The following is a 19,375-nucleotide window of genomic DNA, read 5'->3' on the forward strand; positions in this document are numbered from 1 at the left end:
CCCCCCGCAAAACACACACACCCTGTATTATTTTGTAGCAATACCTAAAAATCATGTGTAAATGCTTATCAATCCATAACATTTCAGTATATATCTCTAAAAGATAAGGCTATATTTTTTAAGCTATTATCACACCAAGAAAAAATTAACAAATATTCCATAATAATAACATATAGGCAGTATTTAAATTTCCCTTTCTCTCTTCATATATATGTATGTATATATATGCATATGTGTATATCTTGTTTTTTTACTCAATGTCCATATTCATAAATGTAGCACCATTTTAAACTGTTGTATACTATCCCATTATATGAATAAATAAGAGCATCTTCATTACCCTACAAATGAGCAATAAAGATGTTTTCTGTTTTTTCCTATTACAAACTATTCTCAGTAAACATCCTTTTATAAACATGTCTTTGGGCACATGACTGAGAGTTTGTTTAGATTCCAATGCCTAGAAGTGGTAAGGATGTCTTTGGTTTTTGCCGGATATTACTGATTTCTCTCTGAGGTTGTGTAATATCACTTTCAGCAGCTGTATAGAAGAGTTCCAGTTTCCTCAGCTACTCCCCAGCACTTAGGTCTGTTAGGCTTCTAAATTTTTGCCAATATCATGAGTATGAACTAGTAGCTCATTCTTGCAATTCATACTTCCCTAATTACTAGTGAGACTTGGTACCTTCTTTCCTACCTCTCCATAACTGATCAACAGTATTTACACACCCTGAGCACATCGAATATCTATCAGCTTCATTTTCCTTCTTGGAAATTTCCCTTTCACGATCCTCTGTCCTCCTGTTCCATAGGCCCTTGTTGCCCCCTCGGCCTGCTATGTGGCTGTTTCTAACCCCTCCCCCAGGGCTTCCCTTCACATCTCTCCTGTGTTGGATCCTATGTCCTCAGTCCCACTCTCTCTCTGTAATGGCATATTTCTTTATTTGGTGGAGAATATCTCCAAATTCCCTAAGAAAAGGTGTAATGAAAGCAATTTTCCCCCCAAATTAGTTGAAATGTCTTTTGCATTTCATTTGTTTATTTTTTGCTACTTTTACACTTGGTTTTTATAATATATCTGGGCTTAGAATTCTAGATGAAAATTATTTTCCTTAAGAATTTTGAAAGAGTTGATTCTTCACTTGCCATGGTTGCTGTTGAAAAGTCTGATGCCATTCTGATTGCTAACCCTTTGTTTGTAACTTGTTCTCACTTTTTGGAGGCCTTTAGAATTATATTTTTATCCCTTTCTGGATGAATTTTATAGTATGCCTTAGTGTGGTCTTTTGTTAAAATCATTTTTGCTGGTTATGCATTAGGCTTTTTCAAGTCTCTAGACATATTTGTCTTGATTCTGGGAAATTTTTTCTTAAAAAATTGCTTCTCTTCAGTTTTATCTTACTGGAACTGTTTCTGGTTATATGTTTGGCCTCTTGGATCCTCTGATTGTTCTGTTATTGTTTTTCTTCTATTTCCATTTCTTCATGTTTTTGTTCTACTTTCTGGAAGATTTTCTTATCTCCTAATATTGCATTAATTTTTAAAAAATCAGCCAGCATATTTTTAATTTCCAAGAGATATTTCTTGCTCTCTTATAGTTCCTATTTTATGGACTCTTGTTTTGTGGCTAAAATATCTTTTAAATAACTCTTTAAATATATTAATTGTTTTTTTGGAAGTTTCCTTCAGCTTCCTGTGTTTTGGGGTTAGGTCTGTCTCTGTGCTGGTTCTAGGCTCTCTTTCATATTCCATAGTTACCTACCACTGTGGATTGTTGTGAGGATTGAATTGAATGTTTGACTCGAGGGCAACTAATGTTAGTGTCTTAAAGAGAGAAGCCCTATAAAGCAAAACTATCTTGATTTTCCATTTAATTCTCAGAAGACAGGGATTAGACTAAATAAAATTTTAAGGTACTTTCTAAACATGAGAATTTCAAATTGGCGATTCCAATGACTCTAATTAAATTAGGTAGAAATTTTGAATCAGGTATCCACTATTTCGTTCATCTTTTTGGCAATGCATATTAACACCTACTATTATAAACTGAAATTTACTTTGATATTATTGGACTAGACATACTACTTTTACTTCCTGTTTCTTTAATATTATATTTTCATTTTAAGTAAATTCAAAAGACTAAATAATAGGAATCCAAATTCCAAGAGAACCTTATTAATTTACTGCCACAGTCAAATGCACCAGGGTACGAGATCTCTTCTGAATTATATTTCACATAGGAGAGATTAGATTATTTAGGCAAGAGCAAAGACCATACCTGAATTTGTATCATTTTTTATATATGTAGCTATAAACTCAAATGAATCGCATCTATTTTATGTATCTTTACACATAGATATAAATCCTTACATGGCACTTGCCAATGCCTTGTCATATAGTTGCATTAAAATTGATCTAAGAACACTCAGCATCCAGAGGAGGCCTCTAATTTATTGCTACAGTGTTCTGTTTATGTCAGATATGTAGAAGCTATGCTGTTGTAATAACAGAGAACCCTTATAATTTTATAGTCCAGCTATGGACTTTAAAAAATGTATCATGGAACATTTCACACATTGGGTTATCTTAAAGCAAATCTAGGGTGTTCTGTCATTTCATCAAAAACTAGAGGCCCAGTGCATGAAATTCGTGCACGGGGGGGGGGGGGGGGGAGGTGTCCCTCAGCCCTGCCTCCACCCTCTCCAATCGGGACCCCTGCCTGCCTGATCACCCCTAACCACCTCTGCCTGCCAGCCTGATCCTCCCAATTGCTCTTCCCTGCTGGCCTGATCCCCCTAACTCAGTGGTTCTCAACCTTCTGGCCCTTTAAATATAGTTCCTCATGTTGTGACCCAAACATAAAATTATTTTCGTTGCTACTTCATAACTGTAATGTTGCTACTGTTATGAATCGTAATGTAAATATCTGATATGCAGGATGGTCTTAGACGACCCCTGTGAAAGGGTCGTTCGACTGCCAAAGGGGTTGTGACCCACAGGTTGAGAACCGCTGCCCTAACTGCTCTCCCCTGCCGGCCTGATCCCCTTAACTGCTCTCCCCTGCTGATCTGATCGCCCCTAACCGCCTCTACCGAGGCCCTTGCCACTATGGCTTTGTCCGGAAGGATGTCTCGAGGATGTCTGGTCTAATTAGCATATTACCCTTTTATTAGAATAGATACTCTAGTATCTTTCTCTAAAAGACATGGACTCTTTTTCTTTTTCATCAACACAATATCATTGTTACACCTAAAAAAATTAGTAATTTTACTTAAAATCATACTGTCAGTACTTGAATTTCTCTGATTGTCTCAATTTTTCCTTTGGTTTGTTTGAATTGGCTTCCAAATAATTTCATATATTGTGTTTGGTTTGTTTATTTCTTAAGTCTCTTTTAAGGTTCTCCTGTCCTTTTTTTAAAAAAAAATCTTACAATTTGTTGAAAAGACTGGGTTGTTTATTTAAAAGACTTTATTTAGGGGAAAACTATTTTCTGAAAAATTTCTTATATTCTGGATTTTGTTGTATCCCTGTGGTGTCATTTAACATAACATATTCCTTTGCCCCTATATTCCCTGTCAACTGATAGTTTGGACTATGTTTGATGTTTGACTAGATATATGGTTTATTTTCTGGCATGAAAAAATTTTCATAAATAGTGTTGTATATTTATTGTGTTGTATATGTTGTCTATTTCCTATTTGCATTCATTAGGAGACTTGCCATGTCTGTTTCTCTTTTTGTGGTATTAAGGTTAATCTGTGGGTTCAGATGTTCTCAGCTTGATCCATTCCATTATAAAGTTTTCCATCAGCTTTTCTCCTAATCATTTTAGCAGCCATTGCTGATTATTACCAGGATCCCCTATAGACATTATAAACAGAGTTAAGAGTTTCTGAATTTGGGAACCCTCACCTATTTTCAGTTTCTCACCCCTGATTTATTCTTGCATCTTGGTCATTGATTGTCTCTTTTTTTAGTCTATAATAGGCTTATCATTCTCTAATGCAGTATTCCCCAAAGTGTGCTACATGAAACACAACACTGCAAAGTACATTATGAGAACATCCTGCTGAGTTTGGGGAATATCACATTCTGTTTTTTAAAATATATTTTTATTGATTTCAGAGAGGAAGGGAGAGAGAGATAGAAGCATCAATGATGAGAGAGATTCATTGATTGGCTGCCTCTTGCATGCCCCATATCGGGGATCGAGCCCACAACCCAGGCATGTGCCCTGACCGGGAATCAAACCGTGACCTGGTTCATAGGTTGACACTCAACCACTGAGCCATGCCATCCAGGCTCATGTTCTGTTTTTCCCTCAGATTTATAATACAGGTGAACCTGTTAAAATTCTGAGGACTCTGTCAATAACCTTGATTTATCCAGCATTTCATCAACTTACTGGACCACTCTATTCTTTTATTATTAATCCCTGTGAAGAATCCTGTTTAGAAAAACATACTTTTTGAAATAAAAAGAAACAGTGTTTGAAATGTATCTCAAAGAAGAGGGGGAAGGTAGAAGCAATTGCCCCATCCTCCCATGGAGCTTGCTGATGTGAAGGTCCTGAGTCCTTAGCCTTGGCACCCTCTGGGGAGAAAGAAGAGTCTGAGAACAAATCAGAGTTCAGACAGCAGAGAGAACTGGCACATTGTAACATGACTTGTGTTAATATAACCACTTCTTCATTGTACTGGTTGCTTCAATTGCTGTGTTTCTTGTCAGCAATTACCTTTATAACCAACATAGGTTATTCAAAATATGTTAATTACTGATAAGGAACTAAAGCCCAATTCTAATAGTCACAAAAACAAAAAATTTGGTTGCTTTCTTACATTATAAACTTATACGTGCACACCACACACACGTGTGCATGCACACACACACACACACACACACGCACACACTCCCCAGAGCACACTTTGGTTATTTTATTTCAGGTGCAGTATTGGTACATGAGGAATAATAGAGGGAATCATAATACCCATGGAGAGCGTTGGTTTCAGATAGCAATTCCAGAGTGGTTTTCATGCCAGAGGCTCACATCCTGTCTGTGGTTCACTACGGAAAATGGAGTTGAGCAAAATGAGGGACAGAGACCAATTTTCCTTTGCTCTAAAGACACCTCACGCTTTGTACAATAAGTGTTTTCCATTAGAAGGAAAATGCTGCGCATTAGTGCTCCTGAGAAAAAATAGTGATTGCCAGTAATGCCATCAGGAAACGATTTTTAAAATGTTTCACAGTATAAGCACGAATCAATCATTAAGTAGGGGAAACAACTTACTTTGCAGACTTGGAACATTAATGACAACATTTTTTGAAGGTAGAGTTATTTTAGGAGAGTGTGAATTTTGATTTTAGGAACATGCACAAGGGATAGAGTATGAAGTGCAAGTCAGAATGTTTCATTAAAATAAACAAGAACAGAGCCAAGACCCAGAATACACGAACCTCTGTCCTGTGAGTTTCGTTGGGGAGAGTGGAACAGGATGAGACATGGCTAAACGAGGCATCACCAATAATCTCAAGAGTAGACTCGGCATCCTTTTTGTCGTGCTGGGCTGCTGGTGCCTGGTCATGTGCTACACTGTGGAGCTACACTCAGACCTTGGGAGTTGATTTTCGTAATGAAAAGTATATGGTGCTTTCAATAAGCTTCTGTTTAAAAATGATCATGATTTAAGATGCTTTTCAGAAAATGCGGACAATGGCAAAGACTACATTAATTAAATATTTTTAAATGATAGACAACCCTTTCTGACTTGTCACAGACCTGTTCTTTATGACAAGTTACCCTTATGTTGGCTGATCATAGAGGGAAAGGTCAAGTACAGGTCTCCATTGTGGGCATTATCTTCCACTTATTAGGTGGCTTCCCAAATCCTACCCTGAGGACTGTACGAGGGCTCAGCTCAAATATGTGATGTTGGGAAGATTGAAGCTAGAGGATGGGACATATGTCTGGAAATTACCCTAAGAACATTATTTTAAAATGTAACTTAGGGTAATAAATGTGCATTTCTTGAGCATAAAGCAGTTGAAAACTGCATGCATTTGTTGCACCTCTAGAAGATTACTTGGTGAGTCACCGAGCCAGGAAACAGATGTAAAAATTCTGACGTAAGACGCTTAAGAGGCCTGAATGATGATCTCTGTTCAATCCTTTATAAACTGAAGCCCAGAGGAAGGGAAATGACTAGCCCAAGGTTACATTTTGCCTTGTGGTTTAAAAGATTTCATTCAGTTCTCAGCTTAGAAGGTACTTTGTTCATTTTTAATATGGCACATGGGTGCATTTTACACCTTGAGTTTATAGTCTGGTCTTGAAAATAACCAATGATTCAGTTGGCGCAAAAGAAAGATGATGGTAAGCCAATGAAGGGAAGGCCAGTCTTACTTCCTGCTGGTGTCAGTTTTTCAGGAGCTGAGTGCCATGGCTGTATGTCATCTCAGACTCCAGATTCACTCCCCTGATGTTCCAACAGCTGGTGAGCAGAGAAAAGTGTGAAAATGATAAACGGAAATGTCAACCAGCAGGTTGCAACTAAGAGCTAAAAACAGGGAGATTGAGGGAACTCTCCCTGGGTATCAGCGCAGAAGGTTTCTGAAAACTCCATAATGGGTCTAAGGAAATTTCCCATGAAGGATGAAGTTTTAGGATCAGAATAAAAGTTCAGTGTTAACTAGAAAAAACCCCGCACCAAGATTCTACTGCTCCATTTGGTTTAACGGGGCATTTGGACTTTTATGTCTTTCATCTTATGTGTTCTTATTTAAGGACAACAATGCTCACCCTGTTTAATTTCCAGAGGAATGGGAAGGTAGTTCTTTTATGTCAACTAAGGGGGAAAGTTGTGTTGAGACACTAGATTGAAAAGTTCTTTGTAGTTTAAAGTTTGTTTCATTCTAGTAGCGTTTGGCTTTTAATCGCCCAAATTATGACTGTATTACTATTTCTTTACTTATTTAAAAAATGAGGTATTCTATTTTTATGTCCAGCAATGTACCGGCATTTTGGTCACGAATCAAATAGGATGATTAACTTTACTCCCCAAGAATTCTGCTTTCTGAATCAGTGAGGTTTTATTTAACGAATGTTTTTTGAGTTGGAAGTTCTATATGATGATTACACTCTCTAAGGTAAAATGTGTGGAAAAAGGTGACTGACCTTGAGAAATATACAACTGCTGTGTTGGAGTTCTCTCAGGGTTGAAGTGGAGTAATAAAACCAGAAATCACAGAACGGTTTTCAATTTCAAAGACAGGCTGTCTGACCTTGCCTAAATAGTCTAGGTAGAAACCAAGAAGGAACACGGAGAAGGAAATTGAGTTCCCCTCCAGGTGACACACACCACAACCACCTCCATTAATACATCTGGGATTACAGCGTGTGCCATTCACTTTAGGGTCCAGCAAGCTCTTGCCTAGAAATGTATTTCTATTCTTACTTGAAAAAATTCTGATCAAACTTCTATACCCCCTTACACCCACATGTACACATTAATTCCCCACCCTTCCCCCAATCATTCTTGTTTTTCTGTCTCCCTGAACTAGGGATATGGCAGGTAAAAGAATTCTTTCTGATATGTATTTGGCTCTTTTTGAACAAGTTTTCTCTTGAAACCATTAAGGGGACTTACCAGATACCTAGACTCACCAGTATTTTAGATTCCTTGCTAAAATGTTCACACTCAGAAGAAGGAAACTACATGGATTACTGGCTTCCATCGTGCCTGGCATTGTCCCATTTGTCAGTAATCACCTCCTCACCGCCTCATTCAACGGGTGATTGTTCGTTCTCCATGTCCTATTCTTGTGCCCTGGCTGCCCGTCTGCTGGCTAGGAGGCAGCACTGCAGTGTCTCAGGTGAGCTAGATGGAAGTGTTGAGGTTTGTGTGGGTTTCTCTTTTTTTAGATTGTGTAATATTAAACATCAGGAGTTCAACTGGGAATATTTGTTTTTTAGAGGGGGAATGGCCTTCTTCATTCAATGGCTGGGAAAAATAGTTGAAATCGTGAAAGTGTGTTGTGACCACACAGGCATACTTTGTCTCCTAATGTGGTGAGATAGGACATAGAACATTCTAGGCTGATTTATATTGCTCTGACAATGAGGGGGCGGGGGAGGGTGTTTGTGTTTACCTGGTTAATGAGGGAGGTAAGACCAGGGACCGTCCCAGAGGAGGCACTCTAGACTCGGTGCAAGTCAGAGGCATCCTCAGTGGGTGTGTTTTCAGTACTTAGTGAGTTCCAGTGTTTGAGGCCCAGGATCTGGATTTGAGGTCAGAAAATCAGGTCACTCCCATGGAAATGGACTGCTTTTTCTCTGTGCCCCAGTGGCATCTAGAGTCATGGATGACCTAAACCTTTGAGCGGAGTGTGGAGTGCAGACTCTCCTCCCCACCTCCCCTTCCCCTCCCTCTCCAGGAGCCTTGTGAGCACATTTTGCTCTTCATTCCTGCCAGGCCTTGCTTCCGCATTCTCTAACAACCAAAGATCCTTGTCGAGAGGGCAAAAGTCACAAGCATTTTTGTCATTAGAATGCCAGCGGTTATGTGTATCCATCTAAATAATAGAGGCTTTGAATAAATGTGGCAAGGATTATAATGGCTTCTTGTTAATGACTGGAAAAAAAGCAGGAGGGCCCCCGGGCTACACATCTTCCCCACCTGTGTTTCCATGCACCCTCTGCTGTCTGCTCCAACTGGAGCTGGTTACTTGTCATTTTGCCACATGGCTGAGCCCCAGGGAGGATGGTCCATGGAACAAGTGCAAAGAAAATGGTTTGCAGCGAGAGCCTTTCTTTTCTTCAAATCAAAATCCCCCTTTGCCTCCCCTTTAAAACCCCATATTAGAGGGTTTTACCAGGAAAAAAAGGAGGAGAGACTATGCCCTGCTGTTGCTAGGTAACAGAAAAAAACCATAGTGATATTGGAACGATTTTCCCTAGGAACCTGGCTACTCTTGCTAAGTGATTTGTGTAGTGTTAACAGATTTGCATAATGGTGAGGCTAAAGGGTTTTCATCCTTCAACTCCTTTCTCCCCATCCCTTACCCACATCAACAAAATCCCAGATACATTATTTGTCTTGAGGTCAATTCTTGATTTTAAGATACTTGAGGGAAGGTGCTATGCAGATAAAAATACTATAGTTAATTGCATGTAGCTAGAGTATGCACTGTATTTCTAAGATCTTGAACCCATTTTTACAAATAAATGGGTACCAACACGACTGGTGTGGCTCAGTTGGTTGAGTATCGTCCCATGCACCAAAAGGTCACGGGTTTGATTCCCAGTCAGAGCACATGCCCAGGTTGGGGGTTCTGTCTCCGGTTGGGGTTTGTACAGTAGGCAACTGATCTCTCTCTCTCTCTTCCCCTCTCTTTTTCTCTCTCTCCCCCCTTTCTCTCTCTCTAAAATAAAAACATATTTTAAAAAATAAGTAAATAAATAATAAATAGGTATTACCCTTTCTCAGCAATAGCAGTGTTCTCACAGCCCACAAATGGTGACAAGTCTGTTTATTTGACACGTCCCTAGGAGTATTTTATGAAGGTTATGTTTAGCCACAGGAGACATTTGTACACACAGCCAAGTATATCTTAATCGCACTAATTAGATCATTAGATGCCTGTTTTGTTTCTTTCTCACTGGATTCTGCCATTCTCCTTGTGGCTGGCTGAGTCATAGTTCATCTGCCTTGTGGGTCTCATGCTGACTCCCCTGTGACCTGTGCTGTCTGTCTGTTGCAGATTTGGACATCTCTGAGGCAGAGTTCCCAACCCCCCCTGACTCAAACCCACCCGGCCCTGAGCTGCAGACGTTTATAGCAGAAGCAAAGCTAAATCTACAGACACTGACCAGGCAAGATGGGGAAACTGGAGATGGAGCCGAAGAAAATATTGTTTACCTCTAATTGTGTTGTCATTATTTTTCCCAACAAAACAGAACACTTGCATTTTGGGGAGAATTTTTATTTTCCTTTCCTGATATGTGTGTGACTGTGTCCAAATTGCTTTAAGAGTAATAGTTAATATTTCATGCAAGTTCCTTTTGGGGGGCATGAGTCTAATAATTAAATTATTGAAAGCAGCTCTGTGTGTATAATGGTTAACTCACCATACCTAATTTCAGATTTCTGGAGGAGAAATTAACTTGAATAAGCAGAAATATTTTCAAAGTTCTGACTCTGGACTGAAATTGCACATTGCGTTTTCTACTGAATCATCTGGTTTTTGAAATGCCTTTTAAGACCCAGATGAAGCAATTTGAATGGAAAGAATGATATTCATGATGGGCAAACTTTCACAATCACAGCAGTTGATTACAGCAAGTGGCCTTCCTGCCCCAGAGACAGAGGAGGCAGTGGGAAAGGCCTTTTCTTGCTTAGTTTTTCCATGCTAATTGCTCTTGGGGACATCAAAGGGTTACTCTTGGTGGTGACCTGTCACAGTCCTGGTGCAGCCAACGTGTGCTATTTGGACACTGTTCTGAGCAGGAGGCCACTCTGCCATGGACACAATCTGGACTCTTATGACCTGGGCCACATGCTTCGCAGATGCACTTCCTCAGCCCAGTGCTGGTTGTTTTTCAAGCCACATCTTTCAAGAGAGCCCAGAGGCAAAGCTCCAGCATGGTCAATTTTGCTGTAAATAGTGAAACTCCAGTAGTGCCCTCACTTCTCTCATCTGGTCCTGTCCTGCCAGGCCTGGGAGCACCAACTACCACTCGCTAGAAGCATCTCTCCCTCAGTTCTTTAAGGACAGGAATTGCTCTCTCGGCAAAGCTTACTGCCTGTTTGTGATTTTCCACAAAGGAAAGCTCTTACGTTCTGTCCTCAGAGTAATATGGGTCTCTGTGTGAGAAAATAAATCAGAAAATGTTTTCAGCTTGTTCTTCAGAAATACTTGTACATGTTTTGGTCAGTGTCAATAAATGTCCTTTACCTGTCTATTTTACTTTGAAATTTTAATATTGTGTAGGACCATAGTAAAATACACATATCACACACAAATACAATCTCCCCTTATGAAAATGAGGTAAAGGAGGAGTATCAATTCACCTAGAATTGTAGCCCTTCCCAGAAGGGAGCTATGATAGGAAGGGGAAAAATTCACTGAGATTCCATTGTTTGCTGTTTTTTTCCTAAAGTTGCCAGTTGAATATCTAGTTGATATTTTCCACTTAGGCAAGTTAAGTCTTAGTGTTTTTTTAAAGGAGCCTTTTGGGGGGCACTCTTTTTCTGACTCTTTTTGCTTTTGGCCATTTTGGTCCCAATCCTATATAATAAAAGGGTAATATGCAAATTGACCCTACCAGCAGAGCAACTGGGAATGACTGGTCACTATGACACACACTGACCACCAGGGGGCAGATGCTCAATGCAGGAGCTGCCCCCTGGTGGTCAGTGCACTCCCACAGGGGGAGCTGTGCTCAGCCACAAGCCAGGCTGACGGCTGCCAGCACAGCGGTGGTGGCGGGGGCCTCTCCTGCCTCCTCAGTAGTGCTAAGGATGTCTGACTGCAGCTTAGGCCTGCTCCCCGTTGGCAAGTGGACATCCCCCAAGGGCTCCCGGGCTGCCAGAGGGATGTCTGATTGCCAGCTTAGGCCCGATCCCCCAGTGGACATCCCCCGAGGGGTCCCAGACTGTGAGAGGGCACAGGCCGGGCTGAGGGACCCCCCCCCCCCCCCCCCAGTGCACAAATTTTTGTGCACCGGGCCTCTAGTCATATTATATTAAATTCAGAGACTAATTTCACAGAATGCATACAGTGTATTAAAATTTTAGTCAATTACTTCACCTCCAAGCTGAACTCCTACTAAATTATAAGATGCAGCTTCCATTCCTAAAGACATTTAGAGAAAAACAAACCTGTCTTTCCTCTCTTGCCAGCAAAGTCTATTCCAGAATCTGTGTCCCTGGAATAAAAACCATACAGATATTTCAGTCTATATCCTTGCTCCAATAACTATAAATAACTTCTTTTTTTCCCTAACAGTGGATATGGAAATTACCACATGTGAAAATATATAAAAATGTTCCAAATCTCCATGGCACTCTTTAAAAATACGTGTGCTCAGTTGGTTTTTAAGCTCTGCAAAATCTGGGTATTCATGTCATCACCCTGGGAAGCCCTAGAACCTTTTGAGATACCTCTACTGTATTCATAGTTTCCTCTTTAATTTTATGATTTTTCAACTAAATATAACTGAGTTTCAAAGCTTGCTTGATAAGTTCTTCCTTTTCGCTTTGGCCTCACAATGTAATGAGCTCCGATCTCAACAGAGGTCACTATGTGGCTCCAACAGAAATTCCAGCTAACCTTTGGAGTAGAGTAGACCACCCTATCTCCCAGCATAATACGTTTCCCCTCAAAGGATCTACTTTTCCTATGAACCAAAGAGCTTAAAGGAGACAGTCAGCTCTTGAGAGATTTGTTGTGGAGGAAATAGTAATGTTTTTGCTCTGTCCCAGGCTGCATGCGTTAACGTGCCATCTCATTTACAGCCCAAGCTACTCTGCATTTCATCAGGACTGCATAATGACTGCACTCATGCAGCACCTTCCAGCCCACCTACAACGGGAACCCTGCTCATTCAGAAAAGGGGAAAATAAAAATAATTGTTGCAGAGGTGTGGTGGCTGGGTGTATGCAGTAAGAGTTCTGAAAGGTAAAGAAGGTAAGAGTTATGTAAGGTAAAGGCGAGCCTAATTAAATCATGGGCTGACAGATAAAGAAGAAGAAAGGAGTATGTCCTCCTTCCTGTGACCTAGGTCCACCTTTCAAAGTCAGAATCAACCTGAGCTTATTAAGGTTCAACCCTCTCTGTCCGCATAGCAGTTGAGAGTTGTTCTAGGTATGCCACTTCACCTCCCTCGGCTCAGTTTCCCCATCTATAAAACAGGGGTGACTACCTTATAGAATTGTTGTGAGAATTAAATGATTAATATATGCAGTGTTCTTAGGACAGAGCCTGGGACTTAGAAATCATTAATATATGCTAGCTTTTATTATCATATCATTAAAAATCTCTTAATAATTGCCCAGTCTTGTCCCAGCCCCTAGGCAATGGTACCTGCACAGCAAGAAACAGTGAATAGAGAAGTCAGAGGCCTGGAGGAGGCTTGTCATAAGACCTGGACTAGGGTTTCACAAGATTAGTTTCAACTTATTTGCATCCCTAAATCTCTACTCAACTTATTTATTCAATAAATATTTATTGACTGTCTGCTAAAGGCCAACCAATCTGTTAGGAATGAAGTTGAGATGAATAAGCCTGCAAGTTGTTGGAAAAGACAAACATGTGAACAGGTATGAAGAAGTACAGTTGCTATGGGAGCTCATAGGGAGAGCATGTTGGGGCCAGGAATACACAGAATGGAGGGAGTTGTCTTAAAGCAGCAGATGCCTGAGGCTTGAAGGAGAAGTAGAGAGTCGGAGAGAGAGCGGGAAAGACATTCTGAGCAAGGAGAGCAACCCAGACAAAAGTCTAAAGGCACAAAACAAAAGTTGTGAGAGAGATGGGAGCACACATTTGGAGGTACTGCAGGGCGAGTTCCTCCCCTGGATTAAGGTGTCCAGTGAGAACCCCATTCCATCTTGCCCTCTCTCGTGCACTCTTGGACTAGTGAGGAACACAGAAGTTTCTCTCAACTTGGTAACTGATCTGGTTCCAAGGCGAGCCAGGCTATCAGGAATGTGTCCTCCCCTCCTTCCCTCACCCTTCCACACCCACCTCCACCATAAAGGGTTGTGGTCAGATGGCCAACTGGATAGCTGCTTACTGGACCCCAAGCCACAAGAAACCAAGAATAAAGGAAATCCTGGAACTACATGAAGATGCTATTAGAACAGAGGGGTCCAGAGGGTGCCTTGGGGTGCTTCTGAGACAAACTGATGACTTATATGAGTCCAAGCACAGGTTTAAGTGAAGGGGGAAAAGAGAGAGAAAAAAAAAGTACATACTTGGTTCTTCTGATTTATTTTCTTATCTCTGTTTTACTAAGGTGTTTTGGGGGGTACGTGTGTAGAGGAACATATTCCTTTATTTCTTCATCTTGCTGACTCTGTGTTGGTTTCTGTGTATTAGATGACACAGCCACCTCTCCCAGACTTGAAAGAGTGGCCTCATCTAAGAGGTGGACCTTCCTGTCACCCCTGCCCTGGCCCTTTGTTGTCCCTGGAGCCTTTTGGTTGTCCAAGCAGCCTGTTTTCTTCTGCGGTGGCTCCAGTAGTGAGTGTGTGCAAAGACCTGCCCTGCTGTCCCCGTGGGGCTGACCTCAGGCAGCCTCTAGATTTAGGCTGGGAAGCCTGACCCTCAGGCAGCAGCTGTCAACACAAGCCTAAGTCCTGTTGGCCACCTCACCAGATCTGGAGGTGTCTCTTGGACGACAATCACAAAAATAGGGGTTTCAGACAAGTCAGTAAATTCCTTCCCGGCCACACCTAGGCGGAGAGGGGGCCAAAGGGCGTCCTGGTTTATTCTGCCAGAGCCCTTCATGGGTCCCTAGGATGCCCACACCAGAAGCCGGCCCCGCAGGCCAAAGCTCCTGGACAAGCAAACGGGCCAATGTTTCAAAAAAGACTGGGGTGTATTTCAGCCTCTCTGTGCAGTGCCCTGGGGTGGTGGCCTGCCCAGAACTGTCTCCCTGACAGTTCCAGACCCATGGGACCTAGAGAGAGGGAGCTAGAGGGAGAGAGAGAGAGAGAGAGAGAGAGAGAGAGAGAGAGAAGATGGTACCCTCTGAGGGGGGAATATTGCCTGGGGTTTCAAAAAGGAAGAGAGCACGCAACTGTGGCGCCTGAGTACTGGGGGTACAGACAACACCCTCCAGCGCCCCTGAAGAGTTTCCCTACACGCCCTGGCCCTCGGGCGGCGGGCCGGTGCTTTAGCAGCAAATTCTGTGGGACGGGAGTCTGGTGCTTTGCAAGCCGCCGGCTCTGCGCTACGCGGGGCAGTGGGCCACGGGGGCCCTTTAAGCGCCTCAGTGCCTCCCAGCCTTGGGGGCTCCTGGATGCGCCCCTGCCCGCTGCTTCCAACGCCAGGTGTTTGGGGGCGCCTCTCTCAGGTGCAGGTGGGAAGAGTTGAGGTGCCTGGCGGGAAGAACTTGGAACTTCTCACTCCTCGGGGAGGAACTGCAGGTTTGTGAAGCCGCCCCCCCCCCCCCCCCACCCCCCCCCCCCACCTGTGAATCCCTCGTGCCAGGGCTGGGGTTTCAGCCTCTCCCACCGCCTAGAGGTGAGGAGCTGCCCAGCTGGTCCCGGCCTCCTTCCAGGAAACGTGTGCCCTGCGTGGCTGTAGATGCAGCGCCGCCACCTTGGTCGCCTCTGCTTTATTTCCTGACTCACCATGGCTCCCGCCTCCTCTCAGCCTGCATGCCGGACTCTGTGAAAACGGAACATGAAAACCAACCATGAGGAAGGAGTAGAGGAGACACATTAAGGGAGATCCCAGCATAATCTTAGGATGATTCCCAGAGCTCTCCCTGTTCTTAACTACCTACCTCCCATAAACCAAGTGTGAGAGAGGCAGTGAAAAGATATTTTAAAAAGCCAAACAGACTTGAGCTGTGCTTGCTAACCCCTCGGCCAGGGCCGCAAGGGTGCGCAGGCGGGTGGGCGTGGGGTGGAGGGGACACAGGCACTGCGTGGGGTTGTGCTCCACGGGGCACCCACGTTGGTGGAATCCAATGAGAGTAGAATGGCCCGGAGTTGTAGATCCTGCAACCTCGCTTCGGACCTAAGTTACTTATCTGTGAAATGGGGTAATAATAATGGCCATGCCTGGCGGGGTGAGAACTCAATGCATTAAGCCCCGTACAGTAAATGCCACAGGTAACCCCTCTAGAAATGACAGCAGCTGTTATGTGCTGGTGTAGGGGTAGGAAGCAGGTGAGCTTGGGCACGCTCAAGAACTAAAACAGCTGGGGCATGACTTTAGTTTTTCACAGCCCATCGTCCTTGCCCTGAGAGACGTCCGCGATCAAAGCCTGCTCTGCTGCTGTGCTCAGGGTAAGCTCTTCATGACGGGTACTGAATGAGGGGAGGAGTGGGTGAGCACCAGTCTGGAAATCTGAGATCAAAGAGGCGGCAGAACTAGACCTAGAACCCTGATCCTGTTTCCATTGCATTCTTGGCCTCTGGCTTGTGAACTCAAAGCAATCACTTCGAGTTGATGATTGAATATCATTTTGGGTGCAGTGACTTGAAGGGGGACTGTTGAGTGTGTTTCCCTCCACCTTCCCCCGCTCCCCCCCCTCGCACCCCCGTGGTTCAGGGTTCAGGACCTGGAAGAGGAGCCGCACACAAATGAAAGAGAAGAGATAAGAGATAATTTGGGAATATTGGGGGACCAGGTGGGCAAGTCCCACTCAAGGAGAAGGACTTCCATTGGTGCTCAGGCCTCACCAAGCTTTTATTCATCTGGGATACAGCCATAGCATAGCCCTTAGGCAGGCGACCCCAGCAACAGGCAGACTAGCCCATCAGCAAGAATTTACATAATAATAGATGGGGAAGTTGCTTCAGCTAGCTTCAGCTACCACTGTCTGGACAAACAGAGGTGGCGCCCAGCTCTGACCTTTGCTAGGGCTTCAAAGGTACCCAGCCTTGGGGGGGGCGGGTCTCTGTCTACGCTTATCAGCTAGTGAAGACAATAGGTGGTCTTCCACAAGGGACCATGGTCCAGTAGTTTTGTAGATGCTTCATGGCTGAGAAACTTCAACATGCCATTAATTGAATCCTACTTGTGTGCTTACCATAAAACTCTTTGAAAAACAGAAAGTCAGGAGTTTTAGATATGGCCAGCAGCCAAGAGTCTCACACAGACAACTGCCTGGGACAAAGCATGAACTTGGTAAGAAAATCGGATTATACTTCCTTTACTAATTTCACTAGATACTATAGTTACATGAGAGAACTGGCCCTCATTTCTGCAAGAACTCCCAGCCCCGCCTCTTCTAGTGACCCCTCCTTTATTCATAAGCCAGGGGTCCCCTACAGGTTCCTGGTCTACTTGGCTCCGTCCCTAGGCAATCTGGGGATAAATTGTCCCAAGGCCAGTGTGCCCAGGCTCCACAGAAGTCCAGTCACCGAGGAAGGTTAGGGAAAGTCCTCTCGTTCAGAGACACATTGAGTGTCCTATTTTACGTCATAAAAGGGATCTAATTTTTCTATTAAAATACTAGGTGTACCAGTTAATAATAGATTTTGTAATCAAAGAAAACACGATAATTTCAAGAGAAACATCAAAAGTGCTTTATTCAAAGTAATGTCCATCGCTAGCTACACATTTCCCCCATCTTTCAGGTAATTTGTGGATATCGCCCCACTAGAACTTTTCTTGTCTTGAGGCAAACCATTCAGAGACCCAATTTTCCACTTTTTCGTACGTTTTGAAGTGCTGCTTCGGACGTTTGAAAGTGCGTGTGCCATCAATCAGAAGGAGTGGTAATCTGAAGGAGCAAGGTCTGGTGAATATGGTGGGTGGGTTAATACTTCCCAGGCAAGATCTTTTAACGTGTCTTTAACTGGTTTTGAAGTGTGTGATGGTGCGTCATCATGAAGCAAAATTACTTTGCCGTGTCTTCTGGCCCATTCTGGTCATTTCATGATCAAAGCATGGTTCAAATTGATTATTTGTTGTCGGTAGCGATCAGTATTAATGATTTCACCTGGTTTTAGAAGCTCATAATACACCACACCTTCCTGATCCCACCAAACACAGAGCATTGTCTTCTTTCCAAAGCCATTTGGCCTTGCAGTCGATGTTGATGGTTTGGGATCAACCCATGATTTTGTACGTTTGGGATCCTCAAAATAAATCCACTTTTCATCGCCAGTCACAATTCAATGCAAAAAAGACTTTCTTTAGTGCCGTTGAAGCAACGTTGTATTGATGACTTTTCGGTTTTCCATTTGTCTTTCATTGAGTTGATATGGCACCCATTTTCCTTCCTTTAAAATCTTTCCCATTGCTTGTGATCAGAAATTGTTTGCTGAGCAACATTTAATCTTTCTGCAAGTTGTTTTTGAGTTTGACACACATCTTCATCCAATAATGCTTGTAACTGTTGGTCTTCAAACTTTTTCGGTTGACCTGGACATCTTTGTCTTTCACATCAAAATCATCACTTTCAAAGCGTTTAAACCAGCGTTCACAAGTATCTTGAGCTGGAGCATGTTCACCATAAGCTTCCCGAAGTATTCAGCAGCACTTTTCTTCAAAATAAAGTAATTAATTAAAACTTCCCGCAAATGCTCTTTTGGGGCACGAAATTCGACATTTTTAAGTGTAAAAATATTTATGATGTTAACACCTTCAGAAAATTTGACATATGAAGTTTTGAAGCTTGTTGTCAATACAACAAAATAGCATACATATCAAATCGCATATATATCAACGTATGTGTAACTCCATCTATTGAAAAAAATCCGCATTATTAACTGGTACACCTAGTATGTTTTCACTTACCCAAGAGTTTGTCTAAGTTCTTTTCCTCTCCCTTCTCAGCTGGCTTTGGGTTGTTTGCCTATTCAAAAAGAAAGAAGCATTGAAGGGAAAAGGAGCTAGAACTATGATGAATAGTTTACTTCTTGTTAGCAACCTAAGTTAAACATTTAATGACAGAAGCCAGTATGGACTGAATTGCCATTTAGGAGTAAATGCCTGGCTCCATTTTTCTATGCTTTCTTGACCACTACTCCCCCCAACTACCCCGATGCCATGTATAATGTCTGAGCAGGTTTTCTGGGTAGTTGTCAGTGGTTATTTTTATAACTTCTTGCATAACAGCTTCAGATATAAACACAAACATAGCTCACATCAAGGAGAGCATCTATGTAGGCCACGGAGCTAAAACAGACCCTCAGAAATGTGCTTGACATTTCCTTTGGCAGCATTCATGGGCTCCTTGGAAAGCCTTGGTCCTCCTCTCTGCTGCTGGCAAGGTCTAATTTGGGTAAGACGGTGGCAGGTGCCAGCAAAGGACAATAAGCCTTTAATTAAGGGCTGGAGAGCCAGAAGTCAGGAAACGACCTCCTAATGAGTTTCTTTTTCACGCTGGCATTTCTCCTAACTTCCCTACAAACAATAACTGCATGCTCCATCAAGGTAACTGTGGTCATTAATCTTCTGTAGCACAGGAATTTCTTGTAACATAAAGGTAGTAATAGAATTTTTTTTTGTGTGTAATACCTTGAAAAATTAGTGTTAACGTGTATTCCTGGTTTGAGGCAGTTGATTTTACTATGGTGATGTGATCTCACAACTTGTTCTCTCCATGCAGATACCCTCTGTGCAAAGTTCTCGTTATATCTGACATTACAATTAATGTAAACATATTTTGGTAATGGCTGTAGTTTCA

The 19,375-nt window shown here is 42.5% G+C and overlaps 1 protein-coding gene across 2 annotated transcripts in view; it reads left to right on the top strand.

The window, feature by feature from the left end:
- The window catches only part of ARHGEF28 (Rho guanine nucleotide exchange factor 28), a 263,410-nt gene extending 252,447 nt beyond the window's left edge, over window positions 1-10,963 (top strand). For both annotated transcript variants that reach the window (XM_070412179.1, XM_070412180.1), the window contains one exon: window positions 9,763-10,963. In XM_070412179.1, coding sequence (XP_070268280.1) covers window positions 9,763-9,926 — 164 coding nt within the window. In that variant the 3' untranslated portion in view covers window positions 9,927-10,963. The remainder of the gene's footprint in view (window positions 1-9,762) is intronic.
- Window positions 10,964-19,375: the final 8,412 nt, after the last annotated feature.

The sequence above is a fragment of the Myotis yumanensis genome, unplaced genomic scaffold, assembly GCF_028538775.1.
Source record: "Myotis yumanensis isolate MYYU_CA2020_CCGP unplaced genomic scaffold, mMyoYum1.0.hap1 SCAF_4, whole genome shotgun sequence".
Taxonomy (NCBI): Eukaryota; Metazoa; Chordata; class Mammalia; order Chiroptera; family Vespertilionidae; genus Myotis; species Myotis yumanensis.